The sequence below is a fragment of the Lepidochelys kempii genome, chromosome 2, assembly GCF_965140285.1.
Source record: "Lepidochelys kempii isolate rLepKem1 chromosome 2, rLepKem1.hap1, whole genome shotgun sequence".
NCBI lineage: Eukaryota > Metazoa > Chordata > Testudines > Cheloniidae > Lepidochelys > Lepidochelys kempii.
Window position 1 is genome coordinate 24,525,871 of NC_136381.1, and position 24,907 is coordinate 24,550,777.

General features: G+C 37.3%; 1 protein-coding gene across 3 annotated transcripts in view; it reads left to right on the plus strand.

Annotated features, from left to right (window-relative positions):
- Positions 1–24,907, plus strand: part of MRPL13 (mitochondrial ribosomal protein L13) — a 51,553-nt gene that overhangs the window by 8,977 nt on the left and 17,669 nt on the right. For all 3 annotated transcript variants that reach the window (XR_012157104.2, XR_012157105.2, XM_073330242.1), the window contains exons 3-6: positions 4,017–4,110; positions 5,546–5,606; positions 16,601–16,687; positions 20,173–20,294. Coding sequence is in view for 1 of the 3 variants with exons in the window: in XM_073330242.1 (XP_073186343.1) it covers positions 4,017–4,110; positions 5,546–5,606; positions 16,601–16,687; positions 20,173–20,294 (364 nt within the window). In the remaining 2 variants the exon portion in view is untranslated. The remainder of the gene's footprint in view (positions 1–4,016; positions 4,111–5,545; positions 5,607–16,600; positions 16,688–20,172; positions 20,295–24,907) is intronic.

The window sequence follows — 24,907 nt, forward strand, 5'->3', positions numbered from 1 at the left end:
TAAATAAATTTCAAATATCTATTTTAATTTAAACCAAAAGATTTGTCTCCCTTCCAAACAGGCTGGCTAATCTGCTATACAGGCATTACTGTTTATTTCTGTTACTATAGCACTTATGAGCCATAGTCATGGATTGAGACCCGATTGTGCCAGGTAGTTGTACAAAAAGATGGTCCCTGTCCACAATGCTGAGATTGTGACATGGAAAATCTTTCCATGGCCCTTGTGCAAATTATCACAAAGATTTAGTAAGGCTAAAAGAAACACTGACACTTTCAGCCTTGTGTGCGCGCTAAGTTCAGAGTCTTTTATTAAATATGAATCTTTTGAGTTGAAAACCCTGTGTTCCAAAACCTTATCTGTATTGCTATAGTTTGTTGATATTGTCTTTGAAATAACAAATCTAATATTGGTTGAAGCTGGGTATACATTGTTTCACAATTAATTTTCATGTGAAAATTTAGATTAGTTATTATTTTTCATAGCAGAAAGTATAACTTACAATGTGATTGTAGAAGTGATTTGAATAATGTGAATTTTAAAACTGCAAAACATCTTTTATCCACAAGATGTCACTTGAGACCAAACTTCCCTGAAAATTAATGTTTTTGATCATTCACTGCAAAAGATCATTCAACTTCACATTCATTCAATTTTTAACTTCTGGGCAGGGAAGAAAGGTTGTTTCCAGAAGGATTTTATTTGGTTTGCTGCTTCTGATGAAACAGGTTAAAATCTATTTAATAAAATAACAGTACTTTTAATCTGTAAAGCACCACTTATACAGTATTGCACACAGGATACTGTATTTAATACATTCATTTATTATTTAAATAGCTTTTGATGTAGTTTCTTGAACACTGTTAGTTTTTTAATGTGATTGTGTTGTTTCTGGAGGCTAGTGCGGGTGAGAGATAAGTAATCTGTAAAAGAGCAGTGTCCGTATGGATTTCCATTTTGCATTGTTTATTGCTTCGTGATGCTGGAAGTGCAGACTATTGTTTTTTAAATTATTAACATAGTTCTCAGAACTCTGAGATTTCAATATTTTAAATGGACTAAAACTGAATTTTCTGTGTAATGCTTCTGTTCAGTAAAACTTTTCTATTTATTTGTTTGTTTTTCCAAATATACTGAACTGAATTCCAACTCAGAGGGAGGGAAGAAATTTGATTTCATGTAAACTTATCTTGCATTTAAGCTGTGAACAGTGGTATACTTTTTCCGCAAATTTCAAAATTTTAAATAAAATTATACCACACACATTACACCAAGCATTCAATATCATAAGAATATTGATCATATTCACTGTACTTTTGTTCCCTCAATTGAAGTTAAACATTGATACTTAATTGTTATTAAAACTTCTTAGAAGATTAAATAAATCTAACAAAAGCAATTAAAGGAAACCAAAATGCACTTGGTAATTTACTGTGTTGGAGCTCAGCACAACTACCTTAATGTGGATAATTATTCTTCACCCCTTGCAATAAAATGCTGATCAGCCTTTAGGGTGAAAACTTCAGGAATTCCTTCAGTTTGTAATATTTGGTACTTATAATGGTTAGGAGAAAGAGTTAAGACTTATCATCTGAAAATGAACACAAAGTTTGGCATGTAGATTGTTAGTTTTGTAAGCTAATAAGTGGCAGACTGACTCGTGATGCTAGGCAGATGTCAGGCACTTTATTAAATAAAGAAGAAAAACCTAAGTAATGAATGAAGATTAAGGTCTTGGTCTTTTCTTTGGGGTCTGTGTGTGTGTATGTTTATTAAGAAATATTAATTAAAAAAACTTAAAATATGACAAATCGATATATCATGAGAACAGCCAGAAAATATTTTTACTCCAGTACAGTTCATTGGGTCTACGCTGCAGGAGCTATGAACAAATATTGAGCTTAATTGTGCATACAGAACTGTTTTCCCTTTTTAACACTGTTGAACGAGGCCACCTCTGAAGTGTTACAGGAACAGTGCATACTATTTAAAGACAAGAAGCAAAGAATACTGTGTCCAACTGAAAGTGCAAGGGATTCCTGAGATATGTATGGGCTTGGTCTTTCCACAGAGTTGCACTGGTTTAACTAAAGGTGTGATGTGTGAACAATGTTAATTCTATTTAAATCTGTTTATGCTATCATGTAAGCTAAACACATATAGGCCAGTTTTAAACCAGTTTGTGTGTTCACACAGGATTTTTCACTGAACAAAATCAGCTTTAAACTGATTTTAGATTTCTTTGTTTTTTAAAGCAACTTCTGTCATAATCAAGACCTTAAACAAATAAATAAACAAATTACAAATTGGGTTATTATGTCTACTCTAATAAATTTTTTCTTTGGATTTTTAATCTCTAATCCAAAGGTTGGCACCTCCAGTAACATACTGGAGCATTGGTTCAATATTGGCTCAAATGGTAGACTGACAATTATTGAATCGCCTAATGATCCTGTTTAGTTTGTGAGATCAGACTTACTCATAGGTTATAAGGCTGCAGGTTCATGAGTATTTGGATCTGTAGGAGAGTGGAAGTGCAGCTGCTAACAGAGAAAACTTTATCCACCAGGCACAGCACATGAAACCATCAGCATTTTAGGATAAAATCTGACAGAAAAATGTAGCTGCTGATGTCAAAGATTTTCTCCATCAGCAACTGCTGGTGCATAAACTTTCAATTTTGAAGAATAATTGCTAAAAATTACCTTAAATCCATTTTTCCTCCCAAAAACCTACAAATTATACCAGATTTCCTCAGAATTCACCTGCCTTCCATATTTTGTGTAGATAGACAATACTTGTAAAAGTGATCAGTCAGCAATGAAAGGTCACATAGATTTTCTGGATGTATGTAGTAAGGATTATACCTTTGGGAGATCTTCCCCCACAACAATGTTTGTTTTGCATTATCAGTTTCTTCAAATATTAATTACATTTTTATTATACTTTAATATGGCACTTAGACTAACTGGTTAAATCTCAATATGGAAATGAATTCCAGGTGAATGATCTTCCAGAGATCTGAATTAATGGAATAGTAATGACTCATCAAGAGGATGTATATATATTTTTTAGAAAACTTGCACTTGTTTCACAGTTATTTTATACATGTTGGAATTTAGTAAAAAAAACAAATTAGTCACATTTTATTTAATTTGGAAGATCTGTCAAAATTTCTAATGCTTGAAAAGTATGTTTAGTAATAGAATACAGGTTTGTTTGTTTTTTTCATTTTGGTACCTATAGATGGGAGGGATGCTCTCTATATAGCAGGAAAATTTTCATATTGCACCCATTTGTGTATGTTATAATACTTAGTCCTGCCACGAGTGCAGGGGACTGGACTAGATGACCTCTTGAGGTCCCTTCCAGCTCTATGATTCTATATTGTAACACTCAGCTCTACTTGATTTTTAGTACAAATGCTTCAGTCTAGCACAAAGCTAATGACGTTAAATCTTTCTTTTAGTTTCCAATATATATTTTAGCTTTAGGTCCTAAGATTGTTTCATATTAATATTTTTCTAGTCCAAAATTCAGTATTATGAAAAATTGTTCATTATGAAATTGTTTAATATGAAAAATTGTTTTAGAAATCTGAAATTAATTTAAATTCTGCTTTAAAGATTTATCTTCAGTTTGTGTTTAATTTGTTCACATTGACTTTTGGTAGTGTAGAGCAAACATATAGTGTATTGAATAAAATAAAATGTTACGCAGTGACTTAAGACATGCAGATCTTACTCATGCAACTTGCATTGACTTAAACTACCCACGCTGGTTTAAAAAAAAATGTATTCACCCAGCATTTAACATGGTGGTGGTGATAATGAAAAAAGTAAATAAATTCTCTATTTATGGCTAGATTTTTATTTTAAAGGTGATGCTTTTCAGTGATTGTTTCATTTGAGACATTGTAATGTGATATTTGCTCTGTTTCTGTGAGTAATTTTGTGAGGACTTTTGTATTTCCCTTGTGATATCTCCTATTGAAATTTCTATCCTTTATAATCTAGGTGACTGTGGAGACCATGTTGTCATAATAAATACGAGACACATTGCATTTTCTGGTAACAAATGGGAACAGAAAGTATATTCTTCTCACACAGGGTAAGTGGTCCATGATTTGATAGTAAATGCTCAAAGAAGTTAGTAGTAGAGATTGATGCTGAAATCCATTTTGCTTTTAAGTAAATTCACTAACTAGAAAATGTGAATTCAAAGGAAATTCCTTTTGTGTGTCATAAATCTTATGTTCTGTTAAATTTCTCTGTCCACCCTGGCACAATATCTATTGCTAGGGAAATCATCTGAGATACAAGACATCAGAAGAAGGCATAAGTTAAATTTGCCTAGCAAAACAATCTTACTGGATGGAGGTGAAGCCAAGAACAGGAATATCATTTTAATTAAATAGCAAAAGGGATTTTGTTTTGTAAAACACTAAAAAAGCCAACTAAACAAAAAACAACAATTTAAGAGCAGTGCAGAAGTCCTCTTAAGTTACGTTATTATACCAAAGGGCAAATAGCAAGATCAAGATCATTTTCCAATGCAAAAGGTTTAACTGAATAAAGATAAAGAATGCATTTTGATGTTACAGAATTACATCTGTGTGATTTAAATCTCTCTAAAAATCACTGAGAAAACTTTTAAGACATGAGGTACTATGGAGACAAAATTGATATATAAGCTGTCAATAGTGGTTATTTCCCAAGCTTCTGTATTTAGTACTGGCAGGAATCATTTGTTTCTGGGTGGAATTCTAATCAGTCAGTCAAAGCAAATAGGAACAGTTGCTCCCGTGTTTCGAACATGACCACATTAGTTGGTTTATCTCTAATTATTAAAATAGATCTATTCTGAAAATCTGAATAATTGTATGGAAAACATAAAAGTGGAGTTGAGGGTGTTAGTAGGGGGAGGGAATTATAGTAGTATTCAAATAACTGCAGTTTTAAGTGAATATTCTAAATGTATTCCATGTACTGACAATACTGATATTTTCAGTTCTTAAGGTTTTATGAAGTTGGAGCTGATCCATTGAAGTAATGGAAAGTCCCCCATTGACTTCAATAGATTTTGGACCAGATCCAAAGTTCAGATCAGTAGTTGGAAAAAATACCAAATTTGTAGGACCCGATAAGATTTATAACAGCAGTAAACACAACATCTTCCCCCATAAAGCTTACAATATAGGTAAATGGGATTAGGGAACAGAGGGCAAAGTAATGATAATGATAAACTGTTTGTTGGGATAATAGCTTGTGCATGATATAACTTGCCACCTGCCTAGCTGTGATCAGCTGGCAATATTTTTTTTAGTTCAAACCTTTCAGCCTTGTGTACTGATCTGCTTGTGTCCATGAAAGCCATTTATGTAAAATTTATAATATGCAGGTAACGTGTTATAAATATAATTCAACAGTGAGTAATAATGAAAAAAAGTGTTTACAGAATCAAACGTATTAGAAAAAAAATCACTGTCTTTTTTATTTTGTTTCACTGTCTTAATTATTAAATATGTTTTTTGGGTGTTTTTTAGTTATCCAGGTGGCTTAAAACAAGTGACAGCAACACAACTTCACCTAAAAGATCCAACAGCGGTAAGTAACCTGTTTCATTTTAACTTTTGCTCTCCTTAGCTAGTTTAGGGGAACTATTTCATCATATTGACTTGCTATTCTTCCGATGGACAAAAAACTGAATCAAGCTCTTCCATTTGCCTTTTCACCAAACCTTTCTTTTAAAAAAAAACAAACAAAAAAAGAAACCCTAGTTACTACAAAGGTGGAAAATAGAAATTTTGGTGTTTAGTTTGTAGTTGGGATCTCCTGAGTGACCAGCTACTCTCTTCTCCATTGTATCACTCTGTCCTCTCCTTTATTCTGAGTTCTGTCTTCCCCTTCCCATCTTTTTCTTCACGTATTCACTCTTTCACCTTCTCCTCTGCGCTCTCTCTCTCTCCAGTTCAGCTCATACTTAAATAGTCTCCTAAATAGGGATACTTTACTGAATTGGTGGCCTAAATCTGCATCACTGTCTCTGTTTCTCCTCATGCCTTATCTTTCTATGTTCCTTCTTTCCTCTTTGGTTTTTGTCCTTTTCCCTGATTTTTCTCTCCCCCACTCCTCCTGTGGTGGCCTCCCCAGCCATATGGCATAGGACTGTGGTGGGCAACCTGCGGGCCACATGCAGCCAATCAGGGTAATCTGATTGCAGGTTGTGAGACATTTTGCTGCCGTTGACCATCTGCCGGCACAGTCCCCCACGGCTCCTAGTGGCCGTGGTTCTCTGTTTCCAGCCAATGGGAGCTGCGGGAAGCAGCGGCCAGCACTTCCCTGCAGCCCACCACTTCCCGCAGTTCCCATTGGCCGGGAATGGCGAACTGCAGCCACTGGGAGCTGCAGGGGGCCATGCCGGCAGACAGTCAACGTCAGCAAAATGTCTCACGGCCCGCAATCAGATTACCCTGATGGGCCACAGGTTGCCCACCACTGGTGTAGGAGCACTGTTTATTCTTTTTTAATACAGCAAGGTTCACTGTTTAAAGTGAATTAGAACTCTGCTCTTCTTGAGGTGGGTGTATCAGACTGAGTGGGGAGTACTCTGCTTCTTGCTCTTACATGCACTTTAGACAGCATGAAAAATGGAGTGCAGACCAGAGATCCTTCACCAGATAAACTCCCTGCTGTGGGAGTAAAGCTCCTACACTGTGGATTACCATTTCCAGCCTACTACACAAAACTAGAATAACATATGGGGAACTAGTCAATAGGGTAAAACAGGTTAATCTAATAAAAAAACAATGAGATGGTAACTACTATGAAACTAATATGTTTTGTATTAACCTTCAGTATGGAGCTAAAGTGTGATAATTTTAAGGACAGTTATTTCAACAAAATATATATAATGCTGTGCTTTGTAGCTAAAACTGTGGTTCACATTATGCTATTCAAATGGGCAAATCAAGGTTTTTAACTTGGTTCATTTTTGACTGACTGACTTCAGTTTTAAAGATTTGACCCTTTTCATAAATCACACACCCCAAGCCAGTCTTAGCAAAGTTGTACATCGCTTAATAATCATAGTCCTTTCTAAGCAGCCGGAGGAAATAATGCTGATTTTAAAAAGAGAATGCAAGACAGTACACCCGCATCTCTCTTGCAGTGAAATTCAACAGTGGATTCTATTGATTGATTTTTAGCTGTTTTCCAGTGGTATAGCCTGAACATATGATGTATCCAAGAACTGAAAAATGTTGATCATGTTGAACTTGGGCCCCTGGGTAAAATCTGGATTCAGTGTGTAATGCAGAAACGGGATACTACTACTTCTGCTGAGGGAGAAGATTAATAGGTATTAATTGATAGAATCATAGAATATCAGGGTTGGAAGGGACCCCAGAAGGTCATCTAGTCCAACCCCCTGCTCAAAGCAGGACCAATTCCCAGTTAAATCATCCCAGCCAGGGCTTTGTCAAGCCTGACCTTAAAAACCTCTAAGGAAGGAGATTCTACCACCTCCCTAGGTAACGCATTCCAGTGTTTCACCACCCTCTTAGTGAAAAAGTTTTTCCTAATATCCAATCTAAACCTCCCCCACTGCAACTTGAGACCATTACTCCTCGTTCTGTCATCTGCTACCATTGAGAACAGTCTAGAGCCATCCTCTTTGGAACCCCCTTTCAGGTAGTTGAAAGCAGCTATCAAATCCCCCCTCATTCTTCTCTTCTGCAGGCTAAACAATCCCAGCTCCCTCAGCCTCTCCTCATAACTCATGTGTTCCAGTCCCCTAATCATTTTTGTTGCCCTTCGCTGGACTCTCTCCAATTTATCCACATCCTTCTTGAAGTGTGGGGCCCAAAACTGGACACAGTACTCCAGATGAGGCCTCACCAATGTCGAATAGAGGGGAACGATCACGTCCCTCGATCTGCTCGCTATGCCCCTACTTATACATCCCAAAATGCCATTGGCCTTCTTGGCAACAAGGGCACACTGCTGACTCATATCCAGCTTCTCGTCCACTGTCACCCCTAGGTCCTTTTCCGCAGAACTGCTGCCTAGCCATTCGGTCCCTAGTCTGTAGCTGTGCATTGGGTTCTTCCGTCCTAAGTGCAGGACCCTGCACTTATCCTTATTGAACCTCATCAGATTCCTTTTGGCCCAATCTTCCAATTGGTCTAGGTCCTTCTGTATCCTATCCCTCCCCTCCAGCGTATCTACCACTCCTCCCAGTTTAGTATCAGCTTAATATTATTAATATAGCTTAATATTATTGATTGCCAAGATTTTCAAAAAATTGTACCCTAACTGCGGATGTAGGCATTTAACTTCTGCTTCCTATTTTTGAAAATCTTGCCTGCTCTGGATATATAGATATGAGCTTTGTGATACTGACTTGGGAAAAACATATTGGAATCCATTCCCTTGCTTTTACTGAGAGTTTGTGTGCAGCACCTCTAAGGATTAGACTCTGAGAGTATATCTACACTGCAATTAAAAACCCGCGGCTGACTCATGCTAATTGACTCGAGCTTATGGGGCTCGGCTTAAGGGACTGTTTAACTGTGGTGTAGATGTTTGGGCTAAGAGTAGGGCCTGGGCTCTGGGACCCTGTGATGTGGGAGAGCCCAAGCCTGGGTGTCCGCACTGCAGTTAAACAGCCCCTTAGCCCGAGGCCTGTGAGCCAAAGTCAGCTGGCATGGGCCAGCGACAGGTATCTAACTGCTATATAGACATACCCTAAGACACACATCCATTAGGGACTGATTTAAAAGCCCAGTAAAGCCAATAGAAAATTCCCCCTGACTTCAAAAGGATTTGGCTCAAGGACATTTATATAACTAATTTTAAAACACTTGCTGTAATCACACCAGATTATGCATCTGTTGAATTATTGTTGTTTTATTGCAGTACCATCTAGGAGATACAGTTATGGACCAGGATCTTGTTGTGTTTGGCACTGTACATATACAGACCAAAAAGAGAGTCACTGCCCCCAAAGAGCTTTGCTGCTTGTAGTCAGCTGTCTAATTGTACTCAATTAAAGTAAAACAAAAAAGCACTTAAAGGGGAGGCTCTGCTATATCTGTACTGACTTCCTAAACTATTATTTGTTCCATGTCCAAAATCAGTTCTCTACTTTACCATTTTTGTTTGAACTTCAGATATTAGTAGCTGTACACTGGGAGGCACTATAGCCTAATTTATTTGCAAGGGCCTGAGAACTGGATCCCTTCTGGCATTCACGCTGAGTTTTGTTTTTCTTGCCAAACTCCCACTGTTCCCAGCGAAATTCATCTAAGACAAATTCAGAGCATTGCCAATAGTTAAAACATGTTTGACAAAGACTCAGCAAATGGTGATAGATTTCAGAACTTCATTGTATTTAGCGAGAAAGGGGTTCTTGTGTAACAACCCTCTAAAGAACTCTGGGGATTTAACTCACTCTGTGTTCAAAGCAAAAAATCTAATTTGATGGTTAGAGAGATCAGAAAGAGATCTGATTTCTGTTTTTGTCACATTGTTAGTTTAGAATAGTAGTTGGTAGTTTAGTATGCCAAATATTCTGTCTGTGTAGCTATTCTTATAGATCATTCTGATCTTGATAAGTTTAGTGGACCATGATGGCATAACAAGCAGTTTATCTGCAACCTGTACAAACAGTGACATGACAAAAAATAATATAGGTAGCTGAATGTGCATGAAAGTTTCTGTTAACAACCTGGGTGTGTATTCTAATTTTTACTTGCATTTCACAGACAACAATATTTTGTAACTACATGAAATGGCAGGATGAAAGGCAGAGTGCTCTAGTGGCCCAAGGACAGGACCTAAATTATAGGAAAAATCTATAAATACTATGAGATTATCCTCCATATTGAGTTGGTTCTGTGATATTCATTTATAGTTAAGAATCTATCAAGATTAGCTTCTGGTAAATTTCACTTGAACAGTATTTTTGGAAGTGGAAATCTATGCTAATTCCCCCTAACCCCACCCCCCCCAACATTGGCATTCTCCATGCTACTTCAATACAAGGTCTTGTTTAAACAACATATTCTAATCAGTGCTTAACTTTGTATTCCTTGCTATGTCTATACAAGTGCAGAACACAAACCTCTTATTGCAAAGTAACTAAACTATAGTATGATCTCGTCAGAATTAGTATGAAAATGTTTTATTAAACCATCTATCAATAAGGTAAGCAAGTTCAACAAGAAAAATCCTATTTATATTCTATCCACTTGCACAAATAGTATTCAGAAGTATTCTTTAGCTACCAAACATGTAAATTAATTCAAAGCTTCTAAAACGTTTTAATGCTAAATAGGTGTACTGCCTGTAATTAGCAAACTATTTGCTTTCACTTAAAACATGGTAGAAGTTATTTAAATTTAAATGATTAAACAATGAATAGTATTATATATTAAACTGTATTAAACAGCGATTTTTCAGTACTTTTGAAATTATTAACTGTCACAGCTGGGGTGTGGGCAGTCAGGACTAGTGGGTGGTGCCAGACTCAGCCCTAGAGAGCCACAGGTCAGAACTGGAATCAGGAACCAGGCCAAGGGTCAAAGCCAAAGTCAGAAGCCAGGGACCAAATCAAGGTGAAGGAGCAGAATCTGTCATAACAGCTGGCTGGGGATCCACCTAGTTGTACAAATAATTTCCTGGTATCCCCTCCAGTGTTAACAATTCCCTTGTTACACATGGAATAAGGGATATTCAAAGAGGCCTGCACATCCCAGAGCCTCACAGTGAGGCACTCAGATAACAGCACAGGAGTTCTAGCTTCTATTGCTATCCTGAATACATATGTTTTTTTCAGGGGGCATGCATGGGGGCAGGGAGCAGAGGCATATCCCCCTTCCCCCCCAGTAATCGGTGGGGGTACAGGATTCCTCCGGCCCTGGGGACACAGAACATGCCCCTCTAAAAGCAGTCAAATTTAAATTCCTGTGCATGCCTCTGTGTTCTGTTTTTTGTAGGAAGGTAAGAGCCACAGAGAAATGGCAAGTTAAAGCAGCAAGTGACCAGCCTGCCTTCATTTTACACAATTCTGATGCATGGCAGATCTAATTGGCTCTAGAGGAGTTGCAATAGATGGTCAGAGTAAGCAAATAAATTGGTCTCTTAATTCTCTGAATAAGAAGTTTTAATGACTCTTAAATTGGCCCGTCAAGCTTAAGAGAAACTTGGAGTTGGCTTGAGAAAGATCAAATCTCTCACATTTCAGAGGAATTCTACTGGAGAAAGCCAAATGAAGCAAACAAGTTTTAAATCTATATTCTGAAACAGCCCGAGTGGATCTCAGACATCTTGATCTGTGTTACCCTTTTACCTTCATAGAATATTAGGGTTGGAAGAGACCTCAGGAGGTCATCTAGTCCAATCCCCTGCTCAAAGCAGGAACAGGATGAACACCAACTCAATCATCCCATACCTTCAGTCTTAACCTATTTCCAACACATCAGATCTATAATCTTCTTGAATTTTTAGCTGCCAAAAATGAAAGATAGCAACGAGCCATTTTGATTAGCAGGTAGATGTATGGATAATCATACCTCTTCGTCACCATCTTCTTCAGATCTTTGGATTGATGACATTTTATTCAACAGAATAGTTTTGATCACAGCATCTTTGCCATACAACAGCTTCTTTCCTGGACTTTCCACTTGCTGGAGCTATGAAGTACCATTGTTATAGGGTGAAATTTGAGTATTGCTAATACTTCTGTCTAACAAGTAGAGCAGAGTGGCTATTAACTTGTGAACCTTTGAATTTAACCTTTTATCCTTGAAGACTGATCTCTAACAAGAACAAAATCGTCTCAAGAAGTTATCAGAGTCATCAAGCCTGTCTTGGCAAATTTTTGCCTCCAAAACCAGATGATCAGATCTGTGTTTTAAAGTAAGTATTTATAATTCTAATGTTCTGGGTTGTGTCTTCTACATGAGCAGTTTTAGGGGTTCCTTCATATTGGGCTTGCCCATATTATTCAGGAAGTGTTTAATGAAGAAGAAATTACCATTTCATTTTTAACCTTTCACTTGACTTCCTTAGATTAAGTGCAGATTGTTGGACGATCCATGTATTTTGTTAATACATTTTTTTCTAGTTTCAGTGCGATAACCTCCTGTTGCCATAGGTCAAAATGATTTCCCTCTTCTTTGGTTTTGTGGTAGTGAATCAGGTCATGTGTAGTACCACCACTAACTTCCTTTAGGACATATGTTGGGGACAACTTTAATTTCTGCTGCAGGCTGCTAAGGGAATGCATTGACTTGCAGCATCACTGGACTTCCCAAACTATGTCCCTATCTTGCCAATATTGCCCATTTTTGAAAGCAAAAAGCAGAGAGATTATGTACTTTCAATTTGTTTATTTGCAAGAAGCACATGTTTGGAACTCGAAGGCAGTTTTTATAAAAAAATAAAGCATACAGACATTTTAGTTCACTTGCATAATTACTGTAAAGTTTGAGACCAGAACTGTGAAAGTTTTATGCCTAAAATTTGGCCCATACATCTTTTGAGATGCCTAAAAATGGAAGTGGCTAGACTTTAAAGCAATTGAGTGCCTGCAACTTCCATTGACTTCAGTGGAATTTATGGATGCTTGGCAGTTTTGCAAATGAAGCTACTTTTGGATTGGTGGCTAGATATGGATTTAGGAGCCTAATTCAGCTACCTCAGTTTAGAAAGTTTTGGCCTCAAATATTAACTTAAAAATTTCACTTTATTTTCTAATTGAAAATATAAGCAAAATTTAATTGACGCTGGTTATTTAGTTACTTGGAAAAAGTCACATGAAATTAGTGAGTATAAAACAATTCTAAAGAAGTGAGAAGTACTGTATGTGAGTTGGCCATATTTTTTAGTGGCTGTGTTGCCACTGGAAAAGAATTAGTGGTTGACAATTGCTCAGAGTGTGCTTCACCTACTGAGAATAATTATAAAGCAGGACAAGATTTCACACTGGCAATATGCTGTGAGGAAGCCTGCAGTGGAGTCATTGCCCCAATGTATGCAGCTGCAGGAATTGAAATAAGGGCGCTTAAAACATTCTTACCTTTGAATGTTATTTAAAAATCACTTACGTGCATAGACTTGTATTGCATCTGCATAATGATTACCTTTTGGAAGAAAAACCTGGAACAGAATCCTTACAGTTGGTCTTTGAAAGACTATATAGTTTGGGTCAGGGAAGACAAGGACTAATTTTGGCTAGTAATATACATATCAAAAGGCTATTCGTAAAACATCAAATACAGAGAGTTTTCTTTTAAAACTATGGGGAGGGGGAACAGTTTTTAATAAACCAGAGCAAAACTTTGAAGCCTGGATTAGTAGAGACATAGAAGTGAGTATGCTATGGATTAGGGAGAATATTGGAACAGGATCAAGTATTTTAGAAGTTAAAAATACTCTCAGCAAGACTTCACAGGTGGTTTGATCTCTGGTTTGGTTGTGGATGAAAACAAATTGCTTTTACTATTCTTAATCTGTTCCTCATTCTGAGCCCAATCCTGCAAAGTGTGGAAGGCTCTCAATACCTTTCAGGATTGTGCTCGCTGAAGGATATCAATTTAAAGTACTCCTCTAACTCTAGAGTTTTAAATAGTTGTGCAGAGCAGTAATGGGGAGTGAGATGGGGTGGATTGGGAGAAGTACAATTAATATACATAAATAAAAATATTCAGATATTAGGGAAGTGTTAACAGAAATCAAACTCTCGAAGCCAGAGTGATGCAGCTTCTCCTGAGTCTTGAAATACTCCCAGTGGAACCTAAATAATTAGAAGAAAAGCATTATGACTAAGCAGGAAAGAGAACCAAGGAGTTGGTATGGAGAGGATTTATGTAAATTTGATGTATGTACGGTAGCTCTGTCTAATCTAGTAAAAAAAATCCCAGATATCCTGAAATTCTTTTAGTTTCAATACCTTTCAGCTGAATCTTTCATATCCTGCATCTTTGTGAAGGCTAGTTCATTCAGATAAATGTGGTGTGAAGGTATGTTACTAATGTTCTAGGATTCTTAGCTTCTTAGTCACTTCCATATACTTTCTCCTGGGACCTCAGTCAATTTATTTAGTACTTAGTGGTATTGTCCTGTTGGTGAACAGCTTTAATTTTGTTTTACTTATTCAGTGATTCTTTTCCACTCCTGGGTGTGACAAATGTATATAAGGCAGTATTAAACTACACATAAGAGCCAGGCTCTGTCAATCACCACCAACGCAAGTTGAAATCTTTAAGTCCTAATGTACGAATCCTCTCTAGAATTATTTTAATAAAAAGGTTTTTCATACTAATAAAATGCTAGTTTTTCACTAGCATAGCTGACAATGTGAGAGTTTACTAGAGCAGGTTTAAATGTAATCCAGTCCTGTGTACATAAATGGTTTGTTTAATCAACAAAAGTCAGATACGTTAGTGTAAATAAGCATTTCTAGGCTATACTACCATATTCATTTCTTTGTAGTTTAAGAAGCAGAATTTGAACTTTTGAAACTTGAAGTGAATATCTATCCCAGGTTTGGTTTTGTTAACTTTTTTGGAGACCTTTTATTGGACATGTGAGCAATCCATTTAAAATTAATGTTTTTGGCACATTCATGGTTTGCTTTACAAATAGTTAAACTAACGTCTCAAAAATGTATTAATTGACCAACTTAAACAAAGGTGTTTTAAGTCTAGAGGTAATAGCTAAAACTGTATCAATCAAAAGAAATTCCAGATTTGAAGGGGTGTACATCAGCTTAATGCTTTGAACCCAAGATCTTATGTAAATCTGTGGACTCTGTTCATCAGCTATAAATCTGAAGGCAGGGCTCAGTACATAAAGTAGAATGAGATAATTGAAAGACAAGATTTTACAGTGTCTTGTAAATCAGCAGGAGTGTTGTTTTTTAAAATAGGATGTAAAATCTTATTTGTTGCTAGGACCACGAGTAAAGAACTGGTGGAGTGCATAAACAACTGTACAGGATTGAACTTGGTGGATGCTGGCTTAACAGTACCCATCATTGGAACTTTGGCCGCAGTCCTGCTGAGAGAACTAGGTAGGCAGGCCCTTTTACCGAGATGGAGCCCCAGTGAAGTCAATGGGGCTCTGTGCGTTTCTCATTGTAGAATTCAGACCGTTGTTGTTTAAGGTTTTTTTAAAAATCTGATCATCATCATCACATAAACACATCATTTTAACTGGAATTCTGTTTATTGGAAATGTATAGCTAAAATATAAGAAAATTCTCTGTTTTAGTAAAAGTCATTGTCTAATTTTAATGAAATATTGAATCCGTATGCACATATTCTATGAACTAGAGAACAGCTTTCTTGGAATTCTGTAGTCCTCTATTCAGTTCTTTTGCTGTAAAACTCAATTATATTTCTTTTGTATTCAGGTAACAATATCAGAGTCCTTTTGTAGCTAAAGTATCAGCTTGTAAATGACTCTGGTTGGTGCTGCTTTTTACATTGTGCCTTTTTTATATTGGAAAATTAGCCAGTTCAAATTCTGTTAAGCTTAATTTTTTAAATTAAAACTTCTGTGTTTTCTCATCAGTGCAATTAGAGCTAGATGGTGGCTTCAGCCAGGGTCCTGAGCAAGGAAAGAATGTAAGCTGCACCACTCTAGGAGAAGCTGTTACTCAGAGATAAACCTTGGGGGCTGATGGAGCCATATTGACCTCTTCTTAGTCTTCCTATCTTTTCTTTGCATCAGGATAGTTTACGGTTGTGCCTTTCATATTGTTTCCTTGAGAAATTGTCAGCTCTCCTGAACTCCTGTATCCCTTAGAATTTTTCTTCCTGTGAGATCTTGTCTACCAGTTCTCCGAGTTTGTTAAAATGTGCTTTTTTTTTTTTTTTTTTTTGAGTCCATTGTTCTTATTCTGTTGCTCTCATTCCTTCCTTTCCTTGGAATCATGAAATCTATCATACATGCTCACTTTCACTCCAATTGCCTTGAACCTTCAGATTCACAACCACTTCCTCCCTATGAACATATCTAGTCCTCAACTGCAAATAGAGCTCACTGTGGAAGCTTTCCTACTGGGAAATACGATGTTATTGTCAGCACTTAGTGACCGTCAACAGTATTAATTAATTATCACATCACATATATCAGTTAATTTAGAAGAAAAGTTGTCAGTGCTCTCTAATCCTGAGCAATTAAAATATAATATTTAGAAAGGATTCTGTACTATGAGGTGGTTGGTGTGGCTGTGATAGTTAAGGTTGCATAATTGTTTCCCTTCTTCCCCATCATAGAAAGTGGTGGGGCCTTCCATTGTACATGTCTGCGTCTGCACAGGCATTGTGCTACTAGGGCTGGTGGATGAACAGGTACTCAGCCTTGCTCCCTCCAATTTCTCCCGCTCTTCTGACAGTTGCCAGAGCCTTGGCCTCTTGGAATGGTCAGGCTGCACCTCCAGATGGTGGTTTGTTGAAGCAAAGTCCAGGATCTGGAGGAATGGGCAGGGGGAAGCTCAGCCTACCTCTTTCTCATTGTTTCTGCTCTTTTGGCATGTCTGCTTCATACCCAGATGTATATTTTTTTCATAATATATATGTCTCTTTCAGATTGTTAAACTGGCTATTTATAGAATGCTTCCAAAGAACCTGCACAGAAGAACTATGATGCAGAGGCTGCACCTCTTTCCAGAAGATGTAAGTCAGTAACTGTACTTGGTTATGTTCTGATTTCTCATGCTTTAAGGAAGTATAGATGTAGTTATTGAAATATCTCCCTTCATGAGAAAAGCAGCTTGTTTCTTTTATAGCTAAAGACAGTTTGAATATTAATGTTTTTTCTTTATAACTTCATAAAGCTCTGAAGATTGTCATGCATTAGAAGGCTTATTGTTCTGTATTTTGGCCAAAACAAAGGGCCTTTTACTGTACAAGATTATTTCTAACTGGAAATCAAGATAGAGTACAGTATCTGTAAACTTTGGTTCCGTGAACTGGTTTTCAAAATTTAAGGCCTGGTCTACAGTAGAAAATTAAGTCAGCTTAACTATGTCACTTGGAGGTGTGAAAAATCCGCATCCTTGAGTGGCATAATTAAGCCAACCTATCCCCCAGGGTAGATAGCACTAGGTTGACAGAAGAATCTTTCCATTTGACCTAGCTACCAACTCTTGAGGAGGTGGATTACCTTCACCAATGGGAGAACCCCTCTCGTCCCTGTAGGTAGTGTCTACACTGAAGCACTACAGTGGTGAAGCTAAGTTGTTATGCATAAAAATGAGTCTGTGAATTCACAAACCATGGGAAAAAGCCTCCCAATAACTCCCAATAAAAAAGCCTCCCAATAACTGGAAGTTATTTCCAGTCCCCAGAACCCTAATAAAACCTCCAGAAGCTATTAAGAATCTTCACTGTTGAAGATTCACCAAGCTTGCTTCTCAAGAAGGGACAGAACTTGCTAAATTACTTCACAGAGCATAATGTCTCCATATAGGAGGGAGTATGAGCCCCGTTTCTCCCAAACCAGAAGGTACTCATTCACCAGACTACTCCACTAATCAGTGTGTATATTAATGTCACATTCTGGGGTGCAATCCAGACCAGGGAAGGGTTGTGTCACTGTCTGACATGTAACCCTGAGTGCCTCAAAATGCTCTGCTGGTATAGCTCTCTTGGCTGGACGCTTCCAGCCAGTGTACAAGCATGCCCTGAGTGTCTGTGTGTGTTAAGCAGCCCTGGTTCAGCGTTCTGATTCCAGCAGCCTGCTTGTAACATCACCGCACACACTTTGGCCTCCCCCAGCTTTGGTTACACCTGGCAAGATGATCCAAACACCCCCTCTCCCTCCCCAGTCCTGAATTTTCCCTAAACTGTGTGTTCTGCAATGTCCAGCCCTCTCTTCGACCATTCAGAGAGGGAGTCAAGTTCATTTGTTCCTTTAAAGAGACCATACTCAGCAGCTGGCCACATTAACTGGTGTTAACATTCACTTCAAATCAAACACAACACTAGGTCGGTTTAGATAAAAAGAAAAACAAGTAAAATAAAAGGAAATGGGATTTTAAGTGAGTCACATATAAAAGATAGAGTTAGGAATGATTACAAGCAAATAAAAGTGAAAAATGCTTTCTAGAGGCTATGTCTTAACAAAACAAACCACAGCCTTTGTTCAAGGTAGTTTCCTTACCAATCTACCTACCAGCGAAATGGCTGACCAGCCCGTCAGGATCTCCCATAGAGTCTAAAGTGCTCGGTTCCTTTGTCATCTAAGATGAAAGATAGCTTTGGGTTCTTCACCCATTTCTTTTATAGTCCAGTGAACCTTTGAAATGGATTCTTTTAAATGGTACCCCAAAAGTAAAGCCCATTCAAACTGGGGGGAAGATGACATGGAGTCTGGTCATGAAGGAAGTTCCATGCTGGTTTCTTCCCTCTCTGGTGTTTGCTAAAATGCATATTGATCTGTTTTCTCAAATGTCTTCCCCTTGCTATGATGCTGAGTGATTGTCTCCTCCCCTTTGTCTAGGGTGGGAGTAACTTTAGTCCTGCCTGGCATATACACTTTGATAATATAATTTTCATTATGTTTGTAATTTGAATTTGCCCTCCATGCATACACCACACAATAATGTCAATGATCAATATGTTGGTAGCTTTCTGTTGGTATCTTACACCACACCCACTAGATAAAGGTAATAACAACTGGTCAGTCCTGCTGAAACTCACTACCAAATGCCAATGAGCATCTTGCAGGTGCTGTTAGGATCACAATTAAAAATGTTGTTCCTGTACTAAGAGTAATCATAATACTGTACATTGTGCTTGGGAGCCAACACGCAGCAGCCTTACACTGGAAATTTCTAAAAATTACATTCTAACAAATGAAGCATGTGTACTCACAGAGAGAATATGAGAGCGGTGATCAGAAAAAAATGTATATGTTTATTCAGTACACCATCGTTTCCTTTCTCTGTCTTAAATGAAGTAAAGATGCATGTTAGCAAAAGAGCTAGAATATTACTTTCCGCATGAGATATTTTAAGTCAAGCAGTGACCCATAAATATATTGTGAACATGTCAGCTGTGGTTTCTGTCGAAAACGCAGATTTATATTTTCATTTTTGTTAAGCTTATAACCCAGTAGCATATATAGATCTTTCTAGCAACAATATGTGAAGCGTGTTTCTGTGCTTTATTAAATAAATGCCAACACCCAGATCTTTAGTGCTACGTGTATGCACTATTTTCTTGGGGTACAATCCATAGAAAGCATGGCAGTAAAAAGAATTATTTTTTTTATTTGGCATTTTGTGTAGCAGAAGTGTGGAAAAGTATGCTTGACTATGAGCTATATTAAGGAAATCAAAATCATATTGTATATATCTTTAGTGTCTGGTAGCATACTTTTTACAAATCAAGCAGTCACAGATTATTGATACCAGTAACAGTATTAATCTCTTGAGTTTCATTTCTTGGAGCAAGCTTATTATTTCTGAAGGATTGATGAGTACGATCTAGTACATAATGTTAACTGACTTGGATCTGATTGCCTTTGAGACTACTTCTGTCCTTTGGCCTTTAACCTTTCACTTCATCAAGTCAGTTACTATTGTCTGAAATTACTTTGAGATGCTTTGCCATTTGAACTCCAGTGAATGGATGACAGGGCTCTTTTTCTGAGGAACTCAGTCATGCTTCTGCTGGGAATGGGGTTCTGTCTGGTCCTGTAATTGTGTTTGGGGGATTTCTTTGCATTATATTGTTTAACTGTTGTCTTTAAATATTTTATATATATATAGATAGATAGATAGATATATAAATAAAATGTCAGCACCTTGAATTGGTGTCTTATCAATGTTTATATTTTTAATTACAGTCAAGACTGAATACAGTTTTTCTGGAGATATGTTGTTAGGTTCTCATACTAAATGGTCTGTATTATATTTCTTCAAATTCCAACTTCGCTAGAGGTACTAACATTATTTTGCAGTAGTCTCAATTCTGTTGATTAGATGGGTTGATTCATTAAGCACTGAATCCATTTGAACTGGTAGCACAATGTTCTGAAAAGTGTACCTACACACAGATATTTAGGTTTCCTCTTTGGAATTTCAGTGCTCACAGGGAAAATTTATTGCTTAAAAACTAGAAAGCTGAGAATCATTTATTATCTTCTACCTCAGGTTATCCCAGAAGACATACGTAATAATCTTGTCGAGGAGCTTGCTCAGCCACGCCGAATCCCCAAGAGGTTAGATGAATACACACAAGAAGAAATAGATGCCTTCCCAATGGTCTGGACTCCGTAAGTATCTTAAAAACCTTTGAAAAGGACATTTATGACTGTAGATGTGATGCGTCAACCTTTAAAGAAACAGATGAGATCCCTCTGAGGCATGTCAATTTTTCATATTTATAAAATACATAGTTTTGTGTTCGGTTTATACGTTCAGTTATATTTGGCTTTTTTTTAGGCATGGATTTTCTGCTTGAGGAGGAAATGTCTGTCGTAGAAATAGAGCTCAGTGGCAACTTTCCCCCCTCTTTGTTTTTCATATAAAGAACTTGGGCTGAAAATTGTATCTGCCCATTCCTGGTATATGACTCATAAATGTAGTGGATTCTCATTCATAGAGAGATCTCCCTTAAACTGCGGAATTGCTTTATATTCTACAATCTTTAGACATAGCTGAAAAAAGCCTTAACTCTTTATCCTATAAGGTGAAATAATATATGCAAATAAAATATGATTTCTCTCTGGATATTATATGTGGGGAAAATTAATTTTACTAAACCACAGACCTTTAGACCGAATGTTTGGCAGAAAGCATGTCATTCATTCACTTTGATGAAAACTTTCTTTTCCATGGAGATGTGTTTTTGTTTTTTCTTTTCCCCACAAAGTTGCAGTAATACATATATTACATGTCAATGTCAAAGTATGTTTCAGATACTAGATTAAAATTCTGGGGAGAAAATTCTAATAATGTTGCAGGGAAAATCATCCCTACCAACCCCTATTCTCTCTGTCTCTTTCTTTTTCCTTCATAACCCTCTCATATTGCCCTGCTTGTCTCCTCAGGCTTTTTGGTCACAGTGCAAAAACATTGTATATCAAATTAAACTGTATGACAGCCTCCATTTTCAAATATTACTAAATAGTCATTAACGTGCATGAAATCCAAAGGAAAAACAGTATTACCAGGAAACAGTGTGTTGCGGGAAGTACTACAACTAAATTATGGCCTACTGTCCTTTAGCCTGGCGGGGGAAAGAAGCCCAGGGTGGGGGAAGCATGAGATATAACTTCTGCAAAACTTCCAGCTTCCCAAAAATCTCAAGCATTTACACTCCCCAGGTCCCCTGCCATCGGAGCCTTGTTATAGGGGAAGTATTCGGCACCTTGCTCCCTGCCCCACCTTTGTAACAACTTGCACAGATCTTGATCTGAATATCCTGAAAGGTACATTTACTTTGCAGCAATAATCTATGATAATTTCTGCCCTAAAAGCAAATAGACACTGAATTTATCCCAGAATTAATCCCTGATGTATCCATGAACACACTAAGAAGTTTGTGTAGAATATACCAAAACTTAGTCAGACAAAATATACCCAAGTGTACGTATGTGTATACAAGGTATTTGTAGTTTTAAAAAAAAGTCATGTCATTCTTTAATTCAGATTTAAAATGGGTGAATTTTAATATTGGCAGTGCACATCCTGCAGTCACTAATTATTTCTTTATTAGTGTGCTTTGTGATTTAGGAAGTGGCATGGTCTCAGGGCAGTGAGTGAGAACAGATTCTGTGGTTTGAAATGTAACTTCTTGGGAATATTTAGACTACCAAATGCAATGTAAAGACAACATGGAATTACCAACCAATGTAAATATCACTATTACATTCATAACAGTTCTACTTATTACTATTCTTAATATTGCACATTTGTGTCGCATTACTGACTGAGTCCCTAGTCAGGGTTAAAATCCCAGTATGTTAGGCACTATATAGATGAATGTGAAGAGACAGTCTCTGCCTTGGAGAGGTTACAATCTAATAAAAAAACAATAGAAAAGAATGGGGAAGACCATATTTATATAGGCTAGCCATGCAAGTGACATGATGGTTCCAAATCATTTAAAATTGCAAGGGTTTTGTTAGTTTAATATATAAATAAATATAAGTGATTCCGTATCTCAGCAAGCACTACAGGTCCTCTAACTAGCCAGCATAGAATGCTGGGATAGGGAATTGCTGATGCTTATTTGTATCACCACTATAATTTTAAAAAGATTATATTGAGAGGCAGCAGGCTGTTCTTTAAAAGCGAAGAGCCCAATATTATAAACAGTTACTCCTCTCATTAGTCCCACGCTTGGTCTCATTGGTTCCAGTGGGACTACTGGTGAGAATGAGTATCCACATGGGAATAAATAGTTTGCAAGATGACACTCTTAAACAGTATAGCAGTTTGGTTTTGAGAAAGCATAGGACTATGTCCTGTAAAGTGTTGTACGCTGCTGTCAGGTGCTGATCACCCTTGGGTCCTATGGAAATCAGTCAGAGTTGAAGGCAAAGGGCAGGCATGCTCTTTACTTTGTAGGATGAAACCCTTCGTACTTACACTTTGACACTAGTATGTAATGGACTTACTTTTAGATTTAATGTTTAGGTGATTGCTGCAGATTCTTAATATTGTATTGTAAACGTGATTTAGATTGTATTTCTACTTAGTAATGATAAAGCAGTGGGTAATAAGCAAAAAGTCTTTTCAAACAAAGCAATTAATTGAAAACAAAGGAAGGAGGAAATACATTTTAAAAGAGAAAGTTCAAAAATATGTGGAGGCACGTCATAAAATGTGGGTTATGAAGAGAAGAGAACATTCTACTTCACAGAAATAGTTCCATCAGTAGCTTCTCCGTATAGAAGAGGAACGGCAAACTGTTAAAAAAATATTTTATTTTTACAAGTAAGAGAAAATCACAGTTTTTAACATGAAGTTAAACAAAGAAAAGTCACTAGGCTCCTTTTTAAAATGTATTCAAACAGTATTTGCCACCCACAAAAAAATAGTGCATATTTTCTATATGATAGTGCACATGTAAATGGGAATAGTCATCGGTCACACTTGACAGTAAATGCAAAACAAAGGATGAAACTTCTCCAAAACATAATTTGATATTTTTTTAAAGAATTACACATACCTTTGAAAAATAGGACTACATAATATAACTGGACCTGTGAGAAGGATTAATCTGTATACTGGGACAGGCCTGTACAATTCCCATTACATACTCATAACAATGACCTAGCCATGTACAATTAAGAAATCACATTAATAAGTAGTAAAGATTTCTATTTTTTGTTTTACATTGATATGTAGGATTTTTATCAAAGTGGGGCAAATAATCTGGTAACATTCCAATAATTATCCGGTATGGGGAGATGTTTTCAACTGAAGCATGTATGAAACTCCCAGTAAAGGTAATCAGTTACCTTTGTAAATTGTACATACAACAGGAGAATCGATCCCATTAGTCAGTACCATTTGTCTAGTATTGAACACAATGTAGAAGGGAATGAAGATCTGTCTGATTGTCTGTGTCCGTGAAACAGACACATGGAGCTGTGTAGGAGCTTATGCACATAAGTTATAAAGATCAGAATATGATTCCTCTTTATAGAAATTTGCATTCCTGTATTTTTGGGGGGCGGGGGGGAATTAGGAATATGACATCGTGAGAACTGCATTGCTCACAAGTTTGGTAATAGAATACAGAGTCTTTCACTTGTATTTTTTCACATCTTATCCCAGTTTGGTAGTGGATGTATAGCTGCTGTTCAGTGACCCGTGTAAAATTATTTGATGTTCCTAATGAGCATGCCACATGTTCACTCAGCTTGCAGCTGCCCTTTAACACTGGAACTTAGTGTGTTGAATTCCTAGGCACTAGGCCTTTCTTAGGTGTCAGAACCACTCAACAGGGGAGAGAATTGTGGACTTCACGCAAGAGAGGACTAGTAGTGGACGTATAGTTTCCCATTCCTACTCGTTCCCATCACTATTTCCATCCAGGAAGTGCTCAGACTATTTACTTTAAGGCAAGCCAGCAGTATCCTAGGGTAGACAATATCATGTGCTGCAGAGGGGCCCAGGGGAATAGGAATGGATGTCTGCCTTCTGTCACCCATCAGTGCCATTAAGGTGGTTTCGGTTTTCATGTCCTGGCCTGAATCTAGATTGTGTCAAGTTTAGGATGTTATCTTCAATTAAATGACCTCAAAGTTGGCCTTTGGCTAACTTCTCTGTGAGCTTGCTCAGGAACAGATGATTTGACACAGTAAAGTTTCCTGTCTCTAAGAATGGGAGGAATAATAATAATAATTTTAAAAGTACTTCCCTACTTCACAGTGGTGGGGTGAGGAAGAATACATTAATGAGCTATGGTGCCTAATGATGGGGACTCCATCAGTAGTTAGAGCAGAAAGAGGCTCAGTGGAGCCCTGAAACTAAAACTTAGCAAACTTGTAAAATAACATCTCTGATTTAAACTACCCTATCTAGCTAAGTAAAACAAAACAGAGAAAGACCACTTAAAAGGACTCTCATGGTCTGCAACAGGCACAGTTCAGTTCGTCTTACTGCTCTTACTGGCCAAAAGGAATTGTGTGGAAGTTGGGGCTGCTGCCCTTATATACACCTTGGTGGGAGGCCCTGGGAGATAGGCAGGGTAAATATCCAGCTCCAGTATCCCCTGTTTTTCACCAGCTTCTGAGCTCTTATGCTGAGGCACAGGTGTCAGCCCAAGAGGGAGACAGCATCTGATTTCAGTACTAATTTCAAAGAAAATAAGCATAGAAACTACAAAACTGAAATGATATTTCAGTTGTTCCTTAATGACTGATCAAGTTCT